This window comes from Lethenteron reissneri, chromosome 65, assembly GCF_015708825.2.
Source record: "Lethenteron reissneri isolate LAM-NWPU_2019-01 chromosome 65, ASM1570882v1, whole genome shotgun sequence".
NCBI lineage: Eukaryota > Metazoa > Chordata > Hyperoartia > Petromyzontiformes > Petromyzontidae > Lethenteron > Lethenteron reissneri.
Window position 1 is genome coordinate 6,876,735 of NC_083843.1, and position 24,525 is coordinate 6,901,259.

The 24,525-nt window shown below is 46.8% G+C and overlaps 1 protein-coding gene across 4 annotated transcripts in view; it reads right to left on the minus strand.

Annotated features, from left to right (window-relative positions):
* The window catches only part of LOC133359451 (uncharacterized), a 91,184-nt gene extending 70,065 nt beyond the window's left edge, over positions 1-21,119 (minus strand). Inside the window, exons 1-10 of one of the 4 annotated variants that reach the window (XM_061577865.1) lie at positions 20,504-21,119; positions 14,271-14,367; positions 13,817-13,945; positions 11,092-11,205; positions 9,223-9,327; positions 8,075-8,163; positions 7,648-7,936; positions 6,454-6,729; positions 4,429-4,604; positions 1,879-2,501 (exon numbers count right to left, since the gene is read on the minus strand). In XM_061577865.1, the coding sequence (XP_061433849.1) occupies positions 2,337-2,501; positions 4,429-4,604; positions 6,454-6,729; positions 7,648-7,936; positions 8,075-8,163; positions 9,223-9,327; positions 11,092-11,205; positions 13,817-13,945; positions 14,271-14,367; positions 20,504-20,569 (1,506 nt within the window). In that variant the 5' untranslated portion in view covers positions 20,570-21,119 and the 3' untranslated portion in view covers positions 1,879-2,336. Of the gene's footprint in view, positions 1-1,878; positions 2,502-4,428; positions 4,605-6,453; positions 6,730-7,647; positions 7,937-8,074; positions 8,164-9,204; positions 9,328-11,091; positions 11,206-13,816; positions 13,946-14,270; positions 14,368-20,503 lie in introns of those variants that run through there. The other 3 variants (XM_061577864.1, XM_061577866.1, XM_061577863.1) reach the window with 3 other exon arrangements.
* Positions 21,120-24,525: the final 3,406 nt, after the last annotated feature.

Sequence of the window (24,525 nt, forward strand, 5' to 3'; positions counted from 1 at the left end):
TCATGCAGATCCAGTCTCCGCACGAGGTCGGCTAATGGCCGTGCGGATTCAGGGTGAGGTTCGGCAGTGTTACGGTTGAGAGCTGGCTCGAGGATGCAGTTAAAGTCTCCCCCCACGACGGTGAGCACGTCGTCCATGTTGTCTGTCGTGAGTGCATCCCGCAGTGCGCTGAAGAAGAGCTTCCTCTCGGGGGCCTTGCTCGGCGCGTAAACGTTAAAAGACCTGAGGCTGGATTTATTCAGGACGAATTCAACAAAAATCAAGTAACCTTTGACGATTTCTTTTAAGGAGACATTCTCTCGTGCAAACAGCGAACTGAGCACAATCGCCTCGCCGGCGAGGTTGTCCTCAGCACGGCTGAAGAAGGCCCGGCCGCCTAGAAAAGGCTGGCGTTGGGCCTCCAGAGTGGCGTCGAGGTGAGTTTCCTGGAGGAGAGTCACATCTGCTTTGTGTTCCCTGACAAAGCGGCATATCTGGTCCCACCTCTTGTCACTGCGAGCGCTATTACAGTTCAGACTAGCAACCTTAATAGCTGAAGCCATCATGTAGTTGTGTGGTGGTGGCAGTGTTAACGATAGTTGCTGGTGGCTGGGTTAATTAAGTAAGCTCCTTCTACGCCTTGCGCATGAACGCTTTTAGGAGGTAGTATTCTTGAGTCGAGAAAACAAACCTGTCACTGTTGCGGCAGATTTGTTGGGACGCTTTTAGGAAAGTGGTGAGGTCAGGGAAAATGGCCCCAACCCTATCTTGACGCTTCCTGAAAGTTTTCCCGAGGAAGCTGTGGATGTTCCCAGGTGAGTAATCGCACTCGCTGTTGACTTGTGAGTAGCTGAGCTCACTCACGTTGTCCTCTCCTTCAGTCTCCGACACCTCATCGTCCGAGTCCTCGAGCTTGTCAAACTGTGACTCGGCAGAAACCTAATTTGTCATTGGTGATGGCAGGGCCCCATCGTGAAGAATGTGGCTGCCCTCTGGTAGTGGAGGTTCTTTTACTCTCCCTTCGGGTGAGGTGAGCCGGCCTTCGTCGCCTTCCTGCAGTGTGGCGCCAATCAGGCGTGGCACCGGCTGGTGGTTCCTCTTGCCCTGAGGATGCTGAGGCAGCATGCGGCGGTGTCAGCGAGGATGTTTCCGGCACTTGTCCCACCGTGCTGTCCTCAGGCGAGTCGCCATCGAGCATGTCTTCATATCCACCCCCCACAACGCCGTCTGGGACGGCGCTCGCGGGGGGGCATTGCTCGTCCTGCTCTGCGACTTTTGGATAGGGCTCGTGATCGGCGGTGGCCGTGCGCGTAAGATTAGGGGCCGCTTGGCCTCCTCCGCCGTGGCCGGGCTTTACCCTGCGCTTGTGCGAGGTGACGAGGGTGAAGCCCTCGCCATCCTCGTCGTCGGTGGGAGACTTTGCGCGACCGGCCGCCGAGTCAGCGTCCTGCTGCTGCAACAGCTGGCACTCGTGCAGTGCTGGCTGCTGCTGCTGAGGCTGCGGTTGCTGCGGCTGCTGCTGCGGCTGTGCAGGCTGCTACTGCAGCTGCTGCTTCTGCTCGCGCTGCTGATGCTGTGGCGGCTGCTGCTGTTGCTGCTGCTGCATGACGTTTGTTGCAGGCTGCGAGTTTTTTCCTTTTGGTTTGCCCGTGCAAATTGCACGGGCAAGGCCGAATCCACCGCACACGTAGCAGCGTGGCAACGCGGTAGACAAGTACACGGTGTAGGCGTCGCCTTCCGATGTGTACTTAAAGTTCACGTTAAGTTCCGTGTTGTTGCCGTTTACGGGCTACACGAGGGGGGGGGTCTTTGTGTTGTATTGTGTGAGATGATATAACGAGCACCCGGTAATAGGAAGTGATCACATTTTATTAATGTACAGTACCGCATAAGACAACGCAAGTTAGCTGTATGTATCAGCAACATCTGGCTATTGCAAAGGACTTGTCAATAACCTGACTAGATTTACAATATTTATAATTCAGAAGGAATCTGATAAGCTATACAGCTGTTTTTCACAGATAAAACTACTATTTATTAAAAACGGAGGACCCGTAGAAAAATCCACGCGACCACCATGGAGAGAGAGACACACAAACTCCAAATATACAGCAACAGGCATCGTCAGGGTCAGGAATAAACCCACGATCTCCTATATACAAGGCGAGGTAGTTAACATCTCACCAGATGTTCAGTAGGGGCACAGGGTCAGAACATTACAATAACAAACACAATGCACACAAACACTGCACGTTCATAGACCAAAATTGATTTTAAGCTTTCTGGCACCAAACTCGTTATGATGTCGTCGTCAAGCCATTCTCTGTTAGGTCTTCCTCTCTTTCTGGTTCCATCCATTAGAATTTCTCAAAGATGTCCTTCAGGTCTGGGTAACTTTCCCTGAGGTCCCACAGCGCCTCCCAGAATTGCTTGACCCTGGGTCGCCCTCTCGCCATCACCAACTCCACCATGTGCTGCGTCGCCTTCTCGCTGCCTTGCCGAGCTTGCATTCCTTTCACTTCCTGCGGGTGAACACATGACCGCAAGAAGCGACGTTCATAGCGGAATGACGTTTCTATAGCGATGGTGATTCTTCAGAGCCACTTGCCAACAATACTCCAGAACCACTCTGTTTGTGTTGTTTCAGCCGTGAAGCAACGTTAATGACAAAAGTTTGACTTGGTGCGCGTGATTGTGAGACACGTACAACAAGGTCCCATATTTGTTGTTCACGCCTCCCAACCAAAAGTTTAAAATTGGCTCCGTCAATCTGTAATGCCTGTGGTTACAATAACTCGAGTAAAGATGATCCAATATGAACAAACACTTCTGGATAAATTTGATTTTGCTTTCGGGTCTTACCCCTGCAGAATACTGGCCACATTGATCACAGGATTCCCCTAAAAAGTTGGAAACAAAACCAGCACTAAAAGGAATTAAATCAGACACACGCATAGCACTCATTGCTGATAACTCTGATTTATCACTGTCAACCAATTCTGCAGTAGACTCAAAATGGGACATGTTCTGTAAAGCCTAGAAAGCATATCCATAGTGCTTTCGTGACAGTCGTACTCCTGCTCAAATTAAGACTCAGATTACCTCGTCGCCAAACGCCTGTCCCTGTCAATCTGGCGACCGTTCGACTTACTCCATGGAGACTGAAATTTAATCGTCGACTCTGCAATCGCGGCTCTCATTGGTCTGGGCATTCGATCACCTCTCGATTTTGTTAATTTTACCAGCTTACCAGTCTTCTTGAGTCCGACTTTGGAATTGGAGAAATAGTCCTAAAATTAATCTCATCCTATGTGGCCGAGAGAGAACCACCTCTTCATAAAGGTGAATCCACATCCACTATCACAAAGGACTTGTGCAGGGACCCCAGGGCTCCGTGCATGGGCCACTACTGTTTGATGTCTACACATCCACCCATGCTGCCAACTTATTAATAGTTTCGGAATTAAATACCACTCCTATGCTGATGACATTGTATTATACACACCAATGAACCCCACTAATGCTCAAGGAATTGAAAATCTCTCAGAGTGCACAACAGCCTCGCAGCACTGGTTTTGGTCGCATGATCTTTCTTTAAATGCAGCCAAATCTGAAGCCACACTCATTGGGAACAGACAGCGGCTCATGTCACCCTCTTTTCCGCTCAACATCACGATCACCGGCACCACAGATCCCCTTATGGACCGCATCAAATTCACTGGTGTCACTGGATTATTCCACCTTTTCTCTGGACATTCATGTCAACTACTCTTCGTCACCCACGACCAGTCATTAACATAAATATTGCGAACACCGTCACCTGCAGTTATAGGTCGGCCCTCATCTCGACTACTGCAATGTCGTTCCCTCCAAGTCATCATCAATCAACGTCTCCAAATTACAAGGGTTCCAGAACAACCTTACTCGTGTCGCCCTTGGTGTCCACCAACCCACGACTCGACTCGGCCACTGCTCTCCGTGCTCTTCATTGGCTCTCTTTCCCCAGCAAGAACAAATTATAATAATCGCCTGCATTTATCATCACCCCTTCACCACCGGTTCCCCACCACCACACCTCGCCTCACAACTCTCGCCTTGCACTGAAGGCTCATGGTAGAACCCTACACAGCAGCGTCGCTCCAAATCTTCTTCGGATATCAAAGGTCTCGAAATGTTACAGCCTCACGTCATGATACACACTACTAAATCTGGCGCGTTATGTCATTATCATTATTTGGCCAATATTTTTAAATAATAATTAAAAGTCAGAGTGCATTTGATGTTGTGGATGTCCAATGGGACAGAGTTCCACACCGAGGCGGTGACAGCAGAGAGACTGACGCGAGGCGTTTTTAAGTTCGAGACCTCTGTGTCCGAATACCAAACACCTCTTTATGAGATGATAAATGACGATTATGAATATGATGACGATGATCTTAGTGGACATACCCATACACTGATGTCGGTGAGTATGTTCCTGATCTGTAGTTGGGAGAGCAGAGGCGTCAGGTCGTCCCGCAGTGCCATGAGCAGCTCTCTCGTGTTGAAGCGGATTTTGTCCCGGAGGACAAAGTCGCTGTAGCTGTTCAGAACCACGTGGGATTTAGAGATTCTCCTGAGGAAGCCTGCAGCACCAGAAAGGGGACACCGTTCGCACTGATTCAGCCTTTAGGGGAGGTTGGAGTGCTCTTGGACAGCTGAACATAATGTTAGCACTCAAGAATATTTTATTCATAAGGTTTTTGGATTAGATTGCGTTAAAAGGAATATGTGTCGTTAAACCCGCCACCACCCGACACAGCCAATTAGTAAGAGTTGTGGAGAAATCCTATTTTTATCTTAAATCGAAGAGGGATAAATGTGATGTCGTCACTTGTGAGCAAATCATGTGCGAGAAGCGGGGGGGGGGGGGTTAATGTAGTCACATAAATGACCACGGGTATCTATTATTGGTTTTATTATGCACAGTTAATCAACATACATGATGTATGTACTTCACGCGTGCATATTATGCATGCACACAATGTACATCCTGTCCTTTTTGGGTGCAAATATCGCAATACCAGTTATTGGCTGCTCACAGCTAATCACCATCCATGTATGGTGATCTCTATAGGCATGCAGTTAAACAGTGTATCACTTAACAATGCACCTCCAAGCAGCATAACGCCTGTAGCTACGGGCTAAACGAAACATTGATATTCATGCAAATCCCCACAAAAAAAACCTCCACTGTGGAAAAAATTGGTCGAGAATGCCTACGACTACTACGTGTTAAACTAACAATAATAAAGTTCGGAAACGCAACACAAGCGATTACCCCAATCAACAGTCAATTAACATTAACCGAGTTCCTGTCAGTCGATTAATTAATATTACATTCATGTAGAGGCCGACCGAAACTGAATTTATGGTTTCGGCCAAAACCGAAACCTGACCGAAAGTGAAAAAATTACTTCCGGCTGAAACCGAAGCCGAAACCGAAAGTTTAACTTCACTTTCAGCCGAAACCGAAACCGAAAGTTTAACTACATTTTCGGCCGAAACCGAAGCCGGAACCGAAAGTTTAACTTCACTTTCGGCCGAAACCGAAGCTGAAACCGAAAGTTTAGCTACACTTTCGACCAAGACCGAAACAGAAAGGTATATAACCAAAGTTACCGAACACAAGATTTATGAAATACTCGCTTTACTACCCGGCTTCGCCCGGGACTTGGATTCACCACGACTGGCCGCCTTTGTCTCCCCAGTGGCGATGTTGACATACCACACCACTTACTCGTTTGAGGCTGAGTCGACCTAGGGGAGGCCCAGGACCGGTTCAAATAATCGTCACCGGCCGTGAGCGGGAATCGAACTCGGGCCGCCGGGTTCATAGCGCAGCGCGCGAATCACTACAGAGTCGCTGCCCCGCCCCCCACACACACAGGCTAAAGACAAAGATCCACCGACTGACCGGCTGATAGACTTAGCACGAGCGTTGTATTCTAAAAATAGATCTTCGGTTGACGACCGAAAGTCAATATCAGTTTCGGCCGAAACCAGATCAAAAGTAAAAAAGTGACTTACGGCCGAAACCGAAAGTAAACCGAAAGTTAAAAATTTACTTTTGGCCGAAACCAATTGCCAACTTTCAGCGCCGAAACCGAATTTCGGTCGGCCTCTACAATAGAGCTAATGTAGTGTGTAATCTCAGCAGCACGTAGTCCACCCCAAATCTGAATTGGAGGCATGCCCTCTACTTTGAATAGTCTTCACGCTGCTGTGCACGTGAGGCTTGAAGGGGGATCCACTTATAATAATTAAATAAATGCACCTGCCTCTCCACAGCAATTAGCAGAGGGCACAATGTACACGTGCGATTCATCACAGCTGAGCTCACACCGGCTACACTTGGGCATGACATGTCACTGGATTAGATGATGGCCGGTTAGCATGAAAGAGGTGGAAGGTGTCTCAAAGATTGTTTGCTACCAAGGCCTTCCAGCCACTCCTTGACTCCAGGATAACGGTCCTGCACGGCTTGCAGAGCAAACAGAAGCTTGAGGCAGTCATCGTTCCCTCTCTCTGTGAAGTATTTGAGCAGCAGCTCCGCGCACTCCGCGCCATCCCGGATGCCCTTGGTTTCAGTGAAGAGCTCGTTCGAGATTCGTCCTCGGCTCATCAGCTGCAGCAGAAGATGATTGGGGTCTCTGGAAATCCACAGCTTCAGATCCGACTCCTTATCTCGAATGGCCCTCAATGCCTCGCCTGCAGTCAACAGAGGTGCATATGAATTTAAAACGTATCGTTTAACACATTTCAATATTCAGCTACAGTTGTACTTCTGGAATCAAGGCACAAGATATAACATAATTAAGTTCACATCGGTACTCAAACATTCTCAAACGTAACGTGACATTGTTCAGTCACACGCAGCGTGGCGCCATTCCCGTGCTGCTTTAAACGTCGCGTTATTGTCGCTAATTACTTCCGCCGAGGACGAGCTGGTGTTAGAAAGCATTACAAAAGCAATGCATATGCCAAAATTTTCCCTCCTTCACTCTAATAAAATTCATTCAATATCAATATACTGGTGGGCAACTGCGGTGGCTAGATGTTAATTACCTCTCCTTGTATACAGGAGGTCGTGGATTCAATCCCGACCCTGATGCCTTCTGCTGTATATTTGGAGTTTGCGGTGTCTCTCTCCACGTGGTCGTGTGGATTTTTATCTGGATCCTCTGGTTTCCCGCTCCATATTTACATCCATGCATTTAGAGGATGTGGCTGCTTCTATACACTTCGATTCTGAAAGAGAGCTACTACATTGCTCAGTTTGGCTTTACCTGGTAACATAAATAAAACATAGTTTAGTTTTAGTATGGGTTTCGATGAGTATGGGTCTCTTTGGTTCTATATTGGACTCGAGATCTCTGTAAGCTTCTGAGTATGAGTCTCTATGAGTGAGTCTGTAGAATCAACATCACGTACTTAGAGTACTTGGCTGCTGATATACATTTCCACGTGATGATGATGATATCGCTACTTCGTTGAGCTGCTATCATTTATGATGGCCAGGTCGCTTCTAATAAAGAGATACATAACTCAGTGGGAGCCCTTATAGCTGGTAATATAAAAAATTGTTTAGCCGTAGTTGTTTTTGTGGTTCGTTTACGTGGGTCGTACCATGTTTCTGAATCCACTTCCACAGCTGCACGTATTGCATCCTCACAGAGTAGAGGGCGTCCCACAGTTTCTCACAGCCCGCCTCTCCCTGGCTGATGCAGTGGTCCAGTACGAGCTCCACACTCTCCTCTCCGCCCTTGTCGACAGCCGCTTGATGAACACGCCGTGGAATCAAATTGAGGCCATTGAGATGCTCCAGGAAAGCCGAGGGATCCGTTCCGATCCAGGTCTTGAGATTCTCTTTGTTCTCTTGGATGAGTTGCATTGTATCGCTGCTATCATTGCTCCTCTGTAGCGTGTGGAGAAGACACGGTTACAATTGTTTCTGTGTTTGTGGGATAGAGTCTTCACTGTACTGGTATGTACGCCTACACAATGAAACAATGTAGAGTAGGGTCATCATGTAACCATGCTGTGTTGAGTTTACCTGAACTCCATATGGCACCTTGTGTTCATTTCGCATTATATAAACAAGCGGTAGATTTTCATCATGCTCATAATTTGTAGGAGGAGTGTCTGAAAAAAATCCGATACAATTAGGTTATCACTGATTCATAGCACAGTTGATATGGTTGTATCATTTTCTTATAGGTCCAAAACGAAAAACTATTCTAAAATTGGACACAGAATTCTAAACATGGTGATATTAGAGTCATGAAGAACATTTACATTATGTATACTCTGTGTGTTTCTCTGTGTCTCTGTGTGTCTCTTTGTTGTCTCTCTCTGCTTGTGTGTCTGTCTGTGTGTCTCCGTGTCTGTGTTTTGTCTCGCTCTCAAATTTAGCCATCTTTGTAAGAATGTAAAGCAACCAGGTAATGTGCTGACTCGTGTTAGCCGACTCTCTGTGTTGTATTGCATTTTATTTCTAAGTTCACTAGGTTTGTTTTCTACCTGATGACGATTGCTTGTGTTGCAATCGAAACGTCGTATTCTATTATTTGATTAATTTTCTTTCTGCGTGACTTTACCGAAAGAACCAAAGACTAATTATTTATATTGTTTAAGATTGGACAGACATTAACTGGTATGTAAAGTTGCATAATTGCATTGTCAAGATGAAAATGTCATCACCTGCGGCCAAAGACCAGGAACAGACAGTTTACAATCGTTTTTGATTCAATACAAATCCTATTGCGATGCCCCTCCGGACTCCGATAATTGTCCACTTCCTCTCTTTGTCACAAGAGCGGTAAGCACACAACGAATGAATGACAAAACTTCAATTGAGTGTCCTGTCCAACACGACTTTACGCGAGTGTGAAATATTGTTGGATGAGTTGAGGCATGGCAGAGATGACTGTCACCAACACTCTCCTAGGGACAATTAAAAATGACACCGAAGCCAAGCTCTCAAATGGAATGCGACTAATTTTCATCATTCTGTGCAGTGGTGTCTGCAGAGAGCATTCAGAGGCGGCTAGTGCCGAGACTTGATTTCTCCACACATTTTTATTCACATATAATGAGAGTAAAAATAAATGTTGGTAGATGTATAATTTCATCCCGAATACCAGGATGAGATCATTGGATTAAGCACGGAACATTACCACTTACCGGATGGCTTCAACATACTTTTAAAAGTAAACCCCTTCTGCTTCAAGTTGAAGTAAACTATGAGCAACACGAGTGCAGTCAGGACGAAGATGAGGACTGCTATCAACGCGACTGACGTGGCATCTGAATATTTTATGAAGGAGAAAAACAAGAAGAAGCTGTGAACAGCAGTCCCCTCTCCGCCTACTTGTCAGGTCTATGTGATACATTGCAATGTATACGAATGCAGTACGTTGTATTAACGCGACCTCTATCAAAATAAAACGATAAAATCATTGCTCTTTGCATAATTTCTACAGTTTTTTCTAAAAAGTAGACCCCTTCAGTTTCATGTTTAAGTAAAATATGTACAACAGGAGTGCAGTCAGGACGAAGCCGAAGATTGTTACCAACACGACTACTGTGGTGTCTGAAATTTTATTAGGGAGAAAAAAATAACAAGCTGTCAACAGCAGTCCCCTCTTCGCCTAATCGTCTGGTCTCTATGATGCATTGCAATGCATGGGAATCCAGACCTCTATCAAACCATAAAATAATTGCTCTTTGCATTATTTCTATAGTTTGTTTAGCACAACAATATCGTGAAGGCGTCTTTTCACAGATTATCATTTGCAGCAGTTGGACAGCTGTTGGCGATATTTTTTGATAATTATCCTTCCCCCAAGAACGAACTTTGCAGGTAATTTTCACATTTGAACCGCGATACCAGAACACATGGCCTTCTATTTCCAAATAAGGTTACCAGACCTCTATCATTCACCATGAAGCAGATGGTGAATTTTATTTTGTTGAATGCACCAGCAGAATCAACTAGGGTAGGCGTTGGGTTTAAACTACAAACCTCTGAAACGTCCTACTACCCAGTGTGCAGATTTGGAAGCAAGGGGACTCCAGCCTAAAATTTTTGTGTAGAGACAATAAATATTAGGTGTTCAGTATTGCACAGGGTATTAAACTGATAACATCACACATGGCTGGCTTGACCATACATGCAGTCCCTGAAGCCTGCAATAGACATTAGGTTGAATTTCAATTTGTGCTTCTACTGCAGACAGTTTCTGCTGTATGAGTTGTCAGGCTGTCCCTTGCTCCCACTGTCAGCTGAGAAACGAATCTGCTGTTGTGGTTGACTTGAGCGGCTTCGTAATCCTACTGTAGTAACATAGGAGATGTCACTGTATGGTGCCGGCATAGAAGGGCCACGCCGTTCGATGTTCCTACAACATGGACAGCACCGTGTGGGTGGCTGTGTGTAATACCAGCCCTAGCGGGGCTTGGTGAGCACTGGAATAGTGCAAGCACCACGCAAGCTTGTGGTGGGGGCTCCCACGAGGGGGATGGGGTGAGTGTCAGCCCACGGGCAGGGTTGCCCCGGGCCATGGCACTCTGGTTGACCCCGTAGACACGTGATCCGGAGTGTCCACATAGGGGGCCCTAGGTGGGGGGGGGGGGGGGCTAGTGGGTGATTACGTGTCCGGGGAGAGCTCTTGAGAGGGATCGAGAGGGAACGAGAATGCTGGAGAAGGCGGGCGGGGCCGAGGGCGGAGCGGCCCTGACTGTAGGGGATATAAGGCGGGTCCCTGAGAGGGACCGGGGTCACTGCATTCTACAAGCTGGAAGCTCAACACCTACAAGCAGGAAGCTCTACGTCTCAAGCTAAAAGATCTCCCTCTTACGAGGCAACCATGTCGTCGGAGACCCGAGTGAGGGTCCGACCCTTCTTAGCAGTAACCCCTCTGTATAGCGTAGTTGGCTGGGTGGCCACCACCCTAGGCTATATTGGGTAAAGGAGCCGTTACCCCTTTGTGTTATGGTGTTACAATAAATGTGTTGCCTCTAAAAGGAACAACGTCTGCGACTCAGTTGGACTCACTACACTACTACTACCTGAGTGTGGCTCCTCAGGCAGACAAATTCCCGAATCGCCATCTCTCTTGAGTCTCTCCATGCACCGACACACCGTGTCCTGGGCCACGGAGCAGTTCACAGCCACCTCCTCGCCTGCAATGAGAAAGTTGACGGTGCTAAAGTTCAACAAACATACACACACAGAGACCCACACAAACCCAGACCAATACAGACCCACAGAAACCCACAGATTAGCACGATTGGCTACATACGGTGTGAAAGAAGTTCAACATATATTTCATAATAAACGTTTTTGGGTTAGATTGCATAAGTATAAATGTGTCATAACCCTCCACCACCCGACATAACCAGTAAGGTTTGTCACATAAACAACGCGCCAATTAGTTTACAACTTCAGCCCACTTGTGTGTTGGAGGGATCAGAGGTGGAGGAGGGGGTGGGGGTATTGAAATTATATGACAATAGATTAGATTGCTAATCCCAGTTGATTAGCATGTGTTTACTTTGTAAGGAATACAGTTGTAAGATGTATTACTTAATAATACGCTTCCAGGCCGCATTAAGTCTGTGAGAGCAGTTAAAATTAATTGTATTTATCTCAATTTCAATAGATTCTCCAAATAGTCTCGGCCAGTAATAATTAAGTTTTACACAACTGATTATTACGTCTTTTTAGTTTGCATGTTCACCACAAGTATATGTGGTTAATGCAGACATGATTTCTTGCAAAGTTTTCAGTTTGGTGTTTTAACATCTTAACACCTGATTTATTGCCATAAATGGGAAAACCCTATTATTATAATTTAATACTGGCAAAGGAGGTCCCATGATGTTATCCATTGTAGTTGATATGCATACATTAACCCCCCTCTTTTGTTCGCACCTGATTGGCTCACAAGTGAAGACATTACATTGTCCCCTCTATTTAAGACCAAAACACGAAGATTTCTCCGTAACTCTGGATGTTGACTGATGTTACTGGTTGTAATTACTAGCGAAACGTCATGGTACTCTAATTGTAAATGTTGTAGTAGGTTTACTCTCCAACTCACCAGTGTGCTAAACTATTAACGAATTGGTATGTTTTCTTAACGTGACAAGCCTTATAAATTGGTTGTGTCGGGTGGTGGCAGGTTTAACGAGACATTTATATTCACGTGATCTAACCCAAAATTTGATATTATGGATACGTACACGCACACTACTATATGTAGTGACATCGCTGGATGTCGACATGCTGGGTGTAGTACTGGCCCTAGAGGGGCCCGGTGAGTGCTGAATGATAGCGCTAGATGGTGCCACGCTTGGCGTGCAGTGCCGACCCTACAGGACAGGGTGTGTGGGTGCCGGCCGGAGGATGAGGTTATTCGAAGCCATGGCACTCTGGTTGACCCGGGAGGACACGTGACCAGTTATGCTGACAAAGGGGCCCCAAGAAGGGGCTGGGGGGGGGGTCACGTGATTGGGACCCAGATCCTTCCCGAGGATTCTGGAAAGTGGACGTGGCCAAAGGCGGAGCTGGCCACACCACAGAGAATATAAGCCGGGTCCCGAGAGGGACCTTGGTTATTGTTCGTCCTGGAAGAAATATTCGTCTACCTTCTCCGTTCAACGAGTCTCGAACACGTAGACCCGGGCCGAAGCTGTTGGTCCCGGTCCAAATTAGCAGTTACGTTGTAACTAGTGTAGTTAGCCTGGTGGTCACCACCAGGTTAACAACACTAGCGACGTAGTAACTAGTGTAGTGTAGTAACTAGTGTAGTTAGCCTGGTGGTCACCACCAGGTTAACTACACTAGCGACGTAGTAACTAGTGTAGTGTAGTAACTAGTGTGGTGCAGTAACTAGTGTAGTTAACCTGGTGGTCACCACCAGGTTAACTACACTAGCTACGTAGTAACTAGTGTAGTGTAGTAACTAGTGTAATGTAGTAACTAGTGTCGTGTAGTAACTAGTGTAGTTAACCTGGTGGTCACCACCAGGTTAACTACACTAGCTACGTAGTAACTAGTGTAGTGTAGTAACTAGTGTAGTTAACCTTGTGGTCAACACCACAGGTTGTTATTCTGTTAAGGGGAAAGTTACCCCGTGTGTTGGAACTGAATAAATGTGTTGCCTCCAAGTCTACGTCTCAGACTCAGTTGAACCTATTACATATATACTACACTATACAATACACTATACACATATTCTTATTCTTAGGTTTTTTCGGTAAAGTCACGTAGGTAAAACATCAAAATAACACAACCTAAGAGTAGCACAGTTGGCTACGTATGTTGCAAAAAAATCGTACAATATCCTAGATTTTAATCTGGATTTCAGCTGCCTGTGATTATACCGAGTTGATGTTAAGTAGCTGCACCAATTAATTTTGAAAATTTCATTTCAGTTTGAATGCCACCTGTCTGTCAGAAGGACACAATTGCCTAACCATAGTATGAATAAAGGGGCCTACAAATTGGAATTAAAATGTGGTTCTGTGATGTCATCTTCTGTGGCGTGTGAGAGTTCCCAGGCATTTGTTGTCTCTTGACAAGATCATGATTTGGACAATTGGAATATTTAGTTCGAGGTGGGGTTGTCTCTCTTTAAAAAAGTTTTGGTCAGTTGCTTATCAAGTTTTATCTTTGCTTCATGCCAGTTAAAATGGGAGTATCCAAAGGAACACCCGTCATGCATACATGAGATAAATATCACGCACATTGCAGATATGACAACAACCTACTTGCTGTGCTGCCACTTACCTGAACCACAGCTGCTGCACCATAAGCACTTCTCCTCCTGGTTGTCTCTGTCCATATAAGTGCCCTTAGAGCACAGATCACACAAAGCCTTCCTTCCGTCAGCTATGCAGTCCACCACCTTGAACGTCCCTGAAGGACAACGAAATGCGAGCAAGCAAAGGCGTTTTACAAACACAGTGACCACAAGTTGGTTCAGAGAGACACGGGCTGTACTGAGAGTCAACCAGTGTTAAGTTCTGTTCAGAGTACAATAGCTTGACTAAAAAATTTCTTCAGTATTGAATCACTTTTTGTATCCTGATAGTGATGAGGTCACGGGGTAAACACAAGGGCCAGTTGTGTTCCTTTCCACAGGAGTAGGGCCTGTGACTTGGTTGGGACAGGAAGGACCTGGCCACCACACTTTGTCGTTCCACAGGGATTGGGAGTCTCCGTGCCTGTGTGTTGCTTTTACCTGCAGGGCACAACAGGCAACAGACTCCTTCTGGTGATTTGTAGAATCCATCTCTGCACTCCTTGGCGGCAGACGGCTCCTGCAGTGCACAACACACCTGCAGAGAAGGTCGACACAGAATGGAGTGATTCAGGGTGACGTCGACAAACGTAACTTTGTGACTGCGACAGTCCTGGTGGTTTTAGAAAACCTATCCCTGTTGTTACCATGAAGCATTTGTAACGAGCTTAAAACTCATCACGCTGGCAAATTTGGAAATCGGCAGCAACGATTGGTGCAGCTGGCACCAACCCTTTATCAGGCGGATGGAATCGTGGACACGCATGCAACATAAAGAACCCACAACACCTTCATCACTAATCCAGCAGCACAGGTATCTGGCGTAGACCTCCCTTCGAAGGCGATAAACAGCAGTCAACTGAACTCGCACAGAGAACAGGCGATGGCGGCTGCCCTTCTTCACAATTGAGAGATGACTCCCAGACCATGGAACATATCAACTTGAACACTCTTCTTGGTTCTTTCGGTAAAGTCACGTAGAAGGGAAGTAATAAAATAATAACAATAAAACATAATAAAATACAATTCTCACGACGTTTCGGCCACAACGCAAGCAGCTGTCCTCAGGTGAAGAACATGGCTGTCGGAAAGACAGCCATGAACCGGAGAATTGTATTTTATTATGTTTTATTTGTATTATTTTATTACAGTGATACCTCGGTTCACGAACTTAATTCGTGAACTGACTCTGGTCGCGAACCGAATTGGTCGTGAACCGAGGCACATTTTCCCATAGGGTTCAATGTAAATCCGGTTAATCCGTTCTGACCTTTTTTTTTGGTTTTTGAAGCACAAAAATATGAAACAAATTACAATACACATTGGTACTGTACAATATAGTAATGTATAATGAGAGAACACTAACCTTGCTTGAGATGACTTCAGTAAGCACTCAAACGGGTGAACTGTACAATACAGTAAGTACAGTATTGTACAGTACAGTAGTACAGTACAGTACTGTATGTGCTAAAAAGCACACCAAAAAGCAAAAAGTCACTGAAAGTGTCTTCACAGTACTCACAGTACTTCTTTCTGTGTCTCTTCTTCTCTCCACGATCTTCCTACAGGAAGTCACGACCATGTGACAGCCTGGAAATAGCATTAAAATGGCCGCGGCTCCTGTTCGTGAACCGAAGCGGAGTTCGTGAACCGGAGCATATTTTTATGAACTTTTCTGTTCGTGAACCGAGTTGTTCATGAACAGAAGCGTTCGTGAACCGAGGTATCACTGTATCTCCCTTCTACGTGACTTTACCGAAAGAACCAAGAAGATGAATCTCTGCAGTCACGAAAGCTTTAAATCGAAATTTAACTTGAACACTAATATCTGTTGTGGGAGGTGTTTCATTTCTTCACTAAGCATCTCAGGAGGCCATTGAGTCCATTTAAAAACTAGACCTCACATTATAAGCTTTAACCATCATACAAAAAATGAAGAATGTACTAAGTGAAACCACCAATTTAATCACTCCCTGTGAATGAGAAACTCAGAAGACGGAATGTGCCTGGAGGCACAGCAGAACAACTGTAATGTAATAAGCATCATCATATCACAGCAAACCCGAGCAGATTTACAACAGGCAAACGTGTGCAGCATTTTACGAACAAAGGCTTGTCACCATAATCCAGATCACCAGCTCAAAATAACTGAATGTGGCCGTTGTGTTTTTTTAAATGCCAACTCACAGAGTCGAGAAAATGTGGTCACCCCAACAACAAACAGCAATGAAACAAAGACAATTCTAGACCGGATTCATCCACATTAGGAATCGTCAGTACAGCACAGTCATATATGCTGTTGCCATCTGCCTCCGGGAGCCTCAAATATGGAGAGTTGTACGTTTACACTATCGGACCCATAACTTGCGTGAAGGCGGCAATAATTCAAATCAATAAACGACGATGAAACTCAGTTTAATACGTAGGAGGCTTTCACGACCAATATCAATAATACAGGTTTTTTTTGGGTTAGATCGCGTACATATATGCGTCATTAAACCCGCCAACACCCAACACAGCCAATTAGGCTGTCCGCCTAATTTGCTCTTTGTAATTACTGGATCAACGTCATAGTGAGATTGTAAATGTTGTGGATTTGCTCTCCAACACACCGGTGTGCTGTACTAGTGTAGAGTAGTAAATAATGACGTTACGTCACGCTCGCCCTCCGTTGCAGTGACGTCAGAGAATGACGTCATGCATGGCGGGTGGGATGGTGATGTCATGTCCCCGGGGATATTTAGGGTGGGACCCGTGACGTGTTCCGGGTCATCGCAAGGAGCCGGGAAGGTGTGAGGTTGGAAGTTGAGACCCAGGGTAGGGGGAAATTAGCGCCAGGCTAGAGTAGCCTGTGTGAGTGCTAGGAATCCCCAGTACCCCTCCCCTGGGGTGTGGAGTGTGAGTAGAGATGGGAACGTGTGCCTGCAGTGGGAACAGTCCAGCCGCCGCCGAAGGAAGGCTAGAGGGTTAGAAGCCTAACCTCGTCGCCGGGCAGTGATGGCGTGCCCCCGCCCGGGGCAGACGAGGGGAAGCCGTGCCGGGGCGTAGAATAATGGGAGACAGTTCCCCCTGCAGGCCAGAGTTCTGACGCGCACCATAACGGGTGCAGGTGTCGGGTGTGGAGTGTAGGCAGTGAGTGTGTAGTACTCAGGGAGTAAGTGACGTGTGAAGAGTGGTTAATAAACAACTGGCTCAAGTCCTTACATGAAGCTCCGTCTCAGTGTGGATCTACAAGTCTCCAGTGGTGTCAAGAATAACCACACAACACTAGTAACGAATTGGCATATTTTGTTTACGTGATAAACATTACTAATTGGTTGTGTCGGGTGGTGGCTGATTTAACGACGCAATTATATTTTCACGATCTAACCCAAAAAAAACATATTATGGACGATGACACTCATTGCAACAGACAAAATTATCATAGGCCATGAAACAAATAGGTTGAGCAACACACAATCGTGTGCATTGAGCTGGTGGTCTGAACAGGGCTGACATGTTGTACATGCAAGACACATCTTTGCGCATCATTTTCAGATTTGAGCATCCCTGGTATAAACCTACACAGTAGCAGATGCCAGTGTCTCTGCTCGAACAACCATAGAGCAGCGTTCATCTCAACTGCGGCCCTGAGCTCTTGGTATTAATTTCACATTCCCATGGTGGTGGTGAGACTCGTTGGGATAATAGCAGTCAACTTCCCGGTATTTCTTTCTTATGGCAAGTGCAAAGCCAAGGACAAAATATTTAAACTTCATGTTGAGAAGGTGATCCATTCGATGGCATCCAAAGTTGATTTATGTATAAAGTCAGTGCCTCTGTAAGGCTATAATGGGCAGTGGTGAGTTACGTGATTCAGAGATCGCACTGCATCACATTCACAATAGGGCGACTTTCATTGTCTTCCCAGTGTTCTGTATTTTTAATATACAGTAGTCCCTCGATTAACAGTGACATCAGTTAACGGTTTTTCAGCTAATGTTAAACCTCCCATAGGACCCTATGGTTTTGAGTCACGTTAACGTCGTTGATTAACGGTATGTTTTATATTAGCGGTCCCCAACCTTTTTGGCACCAGAGACCGGTTTCCTGGAAGAAGCTGTTAGCGACGTTTGTATTTTACTCATTTTGGCTAGGGTTAGCTTGTGGGCTTTCCAAAACTGACTTTTGACCGAGACAAGTGCAAAGTGCGGGAAAGAGGCACAGACGGAAGTGGTCAATAAAATAATGGCGGGCGACGCGAGGAATCACCGCTCTCACCTCCTGCTGTGCAGCCCGGTTCCAAACAGGCCACGGACTGGTACCGGTCCACGGGCGGGGGTTGGGGACCCCTGTTTTATATTATACACGCGGTCACGAATTTCGGCAAATCCGAGCGCTCGTAAGTGGGAATGGGCATGCCTCAGCCAATCAGCGATGCCTGTTTATAAGCCTTTAGACCTCGACTGGAATTGTTTATCGTAATTTATATTTTTATAAAACGCCTTTATCCAAGGCGATTCATAAGGGTTATGAGTTGCACAACGAGGGTAGCTAAAAGTGATATGGTGAATAGGGATGGAGTATGGGGAGGGAGGATAGTGGGTTCAGGAATTACGGTGGTTACCTTGGGATGGAGGGAATGATGGACCAGGGAGAAGAGGTGGGTCTTGAGGGAGTGAAAACAGCTCTCTTGCATACTAAGTGCTTTTTGCTTATTTTTCAACTCATAAGTGAATTCGTTGCGATAGCAATGGCCTCGAAAGTGAATTCGCAAAAGGAAACGAGGAATAGGAAAGTAATTCGTTTTAAAACGAAGCAGGACGTTTTTAAGGTTCACTTCCGATCATCTTAGAATGGTTTCATGCTTTTAACGTGTAATTTCTATATTAATTTAGCAGTTATCTCGGTAAGCAGTAGTTTTCGTGTAAAGGATTAAAAACGTAAACTGAGGGACTACTGCATATACATATTGTCCATTCTCTACACCACAATATCAGGTTACTCTTGCAAATAAGATAACTCTGTTCTCTTGAGTTGTCACCTGGTTTAAACATTAACTTGACTACATTTCACGAGAGGTCATATATATAATGAGGACAATAAACTCTGTACCTTTGACTGCAACGGCAAAAGACAGACTGATACTGAAGCTGTAGACCTGGTTCATGTTTACCAATGCACTGTACATTAACTAAGACAACCTGGTTCACCCCTTTTTTCCCTATAATCTTTAGTCATTCTTACACACACAATATTATTTGAAGTCACGCACAGCTACAATGTAATTCATCTACCGGTATGCCCATAACAGCCTGACTAAGAATCAACTAACTTTTTTTCAAGTGGATCACGCACCATTGGGACGTTTGTCAATTGCACTTGAAATAGCGAGCGCACGGCATCGTTTGGGGAGGAAAGAAGGACACTCAGAGAACACCCGCCATGCATGAGGACATGACACTGGGTGGTCGTTACAGTTGGTCTGAGATTAGGAGCACTCCCTTTAAGAGTGTGCTCCTAATCTCGGCTCGTTACCTGTATAAAAGACACCTGGGAGCCAGAAATCTTTCTGATTGAGAGGGGGCCAAATACTTATTTCCCTCATTTAAATGCAAATCAACTTATAACATTTTTGACATGCGTTTTTCTGGATTTTGTTGTTGTTATTCTGTCTCTCACTGTTCAAATAAACCTACCATTTAAATTATAGACTGATAATTTATTTGTCAGTGGGCAAACGTACAAAATCAGCAGGGGATCAAATAATTTTTTTTCCTCACTGTAACACTGGGTGGTCGTTACAGCAAGTGGGATCATAACCCGGTATCTGCACCTTGCTCTCTGCCACCACTTATAGGCGCAATGATCGACACAAAAAGCTGATTTTGTAGAGGTGAGTTTGGGACGATTTCTTCTATTCAATTGATGAATTGGCCAAACAATCTTAAAAGACTGCTGTTTGGTGGTCAATAACTTAGACCCCTTCAAAAATGGCAGCCACCCTCACGTCCTGTATCCCTGAAGGCTCATGATGGCAATGGCGTCACAAAGCCCTGCCCATCACCTCCCGTCCAGCAACACATGTGGAAAGAGGTTAGATTTTTTCATCTTCCTCACAACTGGTTTTGTGTTATCTGATTGATTGAGTGATAAAATGGATAATGTATAGAGTAATCGATTACTTAAATAATAAATCATCTTTGCTTTACTCGTAATAATTACTTTGTCATGCCACTTGAGACAGAGATAGTGAATAACAATGGGCTGTCTCCTGGTTAAAAGACGAAATTCAATCTCATTAAGAAACGTTGACATTGATGGAAAATTTTTAGCAAAAACTGAAACGTGCACGTAAAACTATGGAAATATGCAGGCTTGGAATTTCGTTGAGAGACAGAAAGTGGAACATGTGGATTAGAGAACATAGAAAGGTTACAAACATTATCTTGACTGTTCATAAAAGTAACTGAGCTTGGAAAAGACACGTCATAAAGTGAAAGAATGATGGCCGGGTGGTCGAGATTTAACGACGGAATGGCTGCCAAAGGAAAGAACACTCCAGAGAGAGAACATCAACTGCTGGATATGGAAAAATGATTCATCCTCAAGTAATGCTTCCCCTATGAAGGTTATAGCCCTTAACATCACAAATGAATGAACGAGTGAATGAAACTATAAGTGGTGGTCCTCACCATCAGTAGGAGTGTTCCTCTCAGCGCCAGCCCAGGCGAGCTCCTCCGCTTGGTCATGAAGTTCATCGCTCCTCACTCCTCGCCCTCAGACTTTCGACTCCTTTCTCACCTCTCACCTCCTATGACGGCTCCGTAATATTATTTTTCTCTTCAACTACTTTTAAACTATATTTTTTTATTTCACCGGGTTAAGGCCCCACTGAGCTGTGTAACTCTTTTTCAAGAGCAACCTGGCTATCACAAATGATAGCAGCTCAACGAAGTGGCTTATCAAGTGGAATTGTAGAGCAGACACGTAAATCTAAACGCGTGATGTTGATTCTAAATGTGGAGGGAAAAATCCACATCTGTCTTGTTTCTCTATATTCCCCACTATATCTCTCCTGTCTCCTCACCCTCTTGTCACGCTTCTCGACCCACTCTTGTCAGAAGCCTGAGTTCGCAAGCTTCTTCTCTACATTGTCACCTCCAAAGGTGTTTTTTTTAATTAAACCTCGCTCTTAACAGTTAAATCGCAGCCGGATTCAATGCTAAACGAAGAGACTAGGCAATTGCTTGGTGACACAGTGGGACGTTTTCTCTTCGTGTTTTTTCTTACTGCGAGTTCCTTGCGAAGGTCACGTGTGTGGTTTGTAGTGCTAAGTTTATGAGAGGGAGTTGGCAGTCTGCTGTAGCCCTGACAACGCAGGCTCGTTGAATGATAAGAGTCGTAATTTTGGGTGCGGTCACATGTCCAAGTGGTGCGCATACCTCCATTAATTACAAATCGCGTTCTTAAACCAAATAAATACGTGCCCTGGTTCATCCGAAATCTACGTAATCGCCTCGACACCACAGCAGTTGCATATCTTTAAAAACAGTGGACAGAGTTTGATTTATTTTGATTGACGTGACTCTGCTGTCCAGTTAGTGGGCTGAGTCTTATGCGCAGGAGCAGGAAAGTGTTATCCCTGAGCACGCGAATCGATCGGTCAATTATTAGTATTCGTTCTAAATTCAAGGAGTAACAATCAAAATCGTCAGATGTGCTTAAAAATCGACTAATTTATACGTGTGAAGTATTGGAAATGACGGCAGGAACTTCTTGACGGGTAACACACTTTTATTAAATCTCGACGTGTCACAATACAACGTGTGGTCTCTATACTTCTGACTATACACTCCACTTAACTAGTGTAGACTCTATGCCTCTGGCTACACACACTTCACTTGACTCGTGTAGACCCTATGCCTCTGGCTACACACAATGTACTTGACTCGTGTAGACCCTATGCCTCTGGCTACACACAATGCACTTGACTCGTGTAGACCCTATGCCTCTGGCTACACACAATGCATTCGACTCGTGTAGACCCTATGCCTCTGGCTACACACCATGCATTCGACTCGTGTAGACCCTATGCCTATGGCTACACACCATGCATTCGCCTCTGGGTTACACAGAGTCCCGGTCCCGTTAGGACAGCGGGACTAGGTACCGCAGGGCCCTATCTCTTCATCCCCGTCTTCAGTCTTCGCTGGTTACATACTGCCTTTGCGCCTGTGTGCATCCCCTTTTATAGCCCCTGCTCACGGGAGACGGAGCTGATGCGGACGTCGACGTGAGCATCGCTTCTTAGTTAACCAATGACGACGCGCTATCTCTACGATCCGTTTTCCCCCAGCGCGTGTTAACACTCTCAACCAATCACACCGCGCTGCCACCCGATCACTCCCTCTCAGCGCGTCACCGGCACACAGCCAATCAGCACCCCGTAACCCACGACCCCGCGCTGACCCCTGATCCTCCACCGTCAGCGCGCGTCACCACATACACAGCCAATCACTACGCGCTGGCACACGATCCCTACCCCAGCGCGTATCACCACTACATCACCCCCTCCCACATAGCTCGCAGCCGGCCCGGCTGCTAACCAACAACACAACCCAACGTCAACGCAATAATAAAAACCCCACCCCCCAGTGTGCCCCGTAACGCAACAACAACAACACAACAGCAACACTTAAATAAGAAGCAATGTACAGCCCGACGAACAACACAATAAAAGCGAACTCCAAAAAACGAACGCGCCAAATGTCCCTGTGACTAAACGCAGTGACGAGGCGCTCCGGCTGCCTCGACTCCTCACGTGGTAGGTCATGAAAAGTAGCGCGACCTAGCGCGAGTCCGTCTGGCCGGTCCGTCGTATGGGACGGGACGCTGACGACCGCCCGGTGGCTCCGGCAGCTCTAGACGGCGCGGATCGGGCCTGGAAGGACCGGCCCCGCCGCGCAGATCCGGCCGCCGGTGGTCGGCAGATGTCAGTTCCGAGACACCTGGGAGCGGATCAGGCGGAGACATGTGAGGATCAGGCAAAGACATTTCCCCCTTAGGGTCGTCGGTCACGTCACATGCTCGGCCCTCACGACACAAGGGGAGGCCATATGGAGGCGAGAACGGTTTCAGTCGGGAGGGGTGGACGTACCAACGGCGCTTTCCCCATTTTATCTGAACGCACTGGGGGCGTGCAACCCGCACGACCTCCACGGGTCCCCGCCACGGCTTCAACAATTTAGGCGACGTAGCCAAAGGTGCCTGAGGGCAATGCAGCCAGGCCCTGTCACCTGGTTCCCAATTGTGCACGGACACCTTCCGTGCACGCAACCGCTCGTTCGCAATTTGGCGAGCCCGCGAATTAAGCCGTGCGGCCTCCCTTGCCTCCGTCAGCTTATGAATATTAAATTTAAGATGCTCTGCCAATTTCGAATTAGTTCGTGGTGCGGGCAGGCCCAGCTGCGTTTCCATGGGCGGGTCAGCTTCCCGACCGTACATCAGATAGAACGGGGAAAACCCCGTAGCTGCATGGGGGGCCATTCTATACGCGGCGAGGACCCCAGGGACCTGCAGGTCCCAATCAACATGTGCCTCACACACTTGCTGGCACAGCATAGAAGTCAATGTCCTGTGGAGTCTCTCCACCATCCCGTCCGTCTGCGGGTGGTACGGGGAGGTACGCACCTTCTTAGTACCCAACAGGTCGCACACCTCTTGCAGCAATTTACTTGAAAAAATTTTCCCTTGGTCGGTCAGCAAGCGTTCGGGAGCCCCCTTGTCCAGGACGTAGCCCTGGACAAAGGCGTCCGTCACAGCCGCCGCCGACTGGTTGGCGAGTGGCCACGCCATAGGCCACCGGGTAAAATATTCGACCCCCACCAACAGGTACTTATTACCCCTAGGCGTGACTGGAAAAGGCCCCCAGAATATCGAGCGCAACGAGCTCGTTAGTGCGCGAGACCTGAATAGATTGCAGCGGTGGATTTGCTGCCACGGGCGGTGGTTTCCGTCTGGCGCACTCAACACATCCCTTCAGAATATTCACCACGTCACTCCCCATCCCCGGCCAATAATAGTCACGCTGAAGCAGGGCAAGCGTTTTGTTTACTCCCAAATGCAAGAGGCGTTCGTGTGCGGCCAAGACAACTTTCCCCCTCACAGCAGATGGCACCACAATCGCGTGCCGCCGGGACAAACTGTCCCATCTCATTAACAGGTCTTGCTTAAGTACGTAGGAGCCAGTCCGTTCCTGGTCCCCTTCGGAACCCTCCATCCTGCGGTGCAACGCTAGCAGGGAGCTGTCCGCCATTTGGAGACGGCCCCACTCAATCAGCGACAGTGAGAGCAGCGAGTCCTGACCCCCTGGGGTAGCGGGACCCTCCCCAATTGGTGTGCCCGCGGTCGCAACCAATGCCCCCTCGCCTTCCGTAACTGGCGGTTTACAGCGCGCCGATCCCGATAAGCACGCACATTTGTGACAAGGCAACAATCGCGACAGAGCATCGGCATTTGTGTGTTGCAACCCCTTACGGTATGTAGTCGTGAACTGATAGTCCTGGAGGACTTCCAACCACCGTGACAATTGGCCCGAGGGCTGGGCGACCCGCAATGAATACTGGAGCGCCGCGTGGTCAGTCCGGACCGTAAAGTGACGACCATAGAGATATGGTTTGAATTGTTGTACGAAAAAAACAATGGCAAGCAGCTC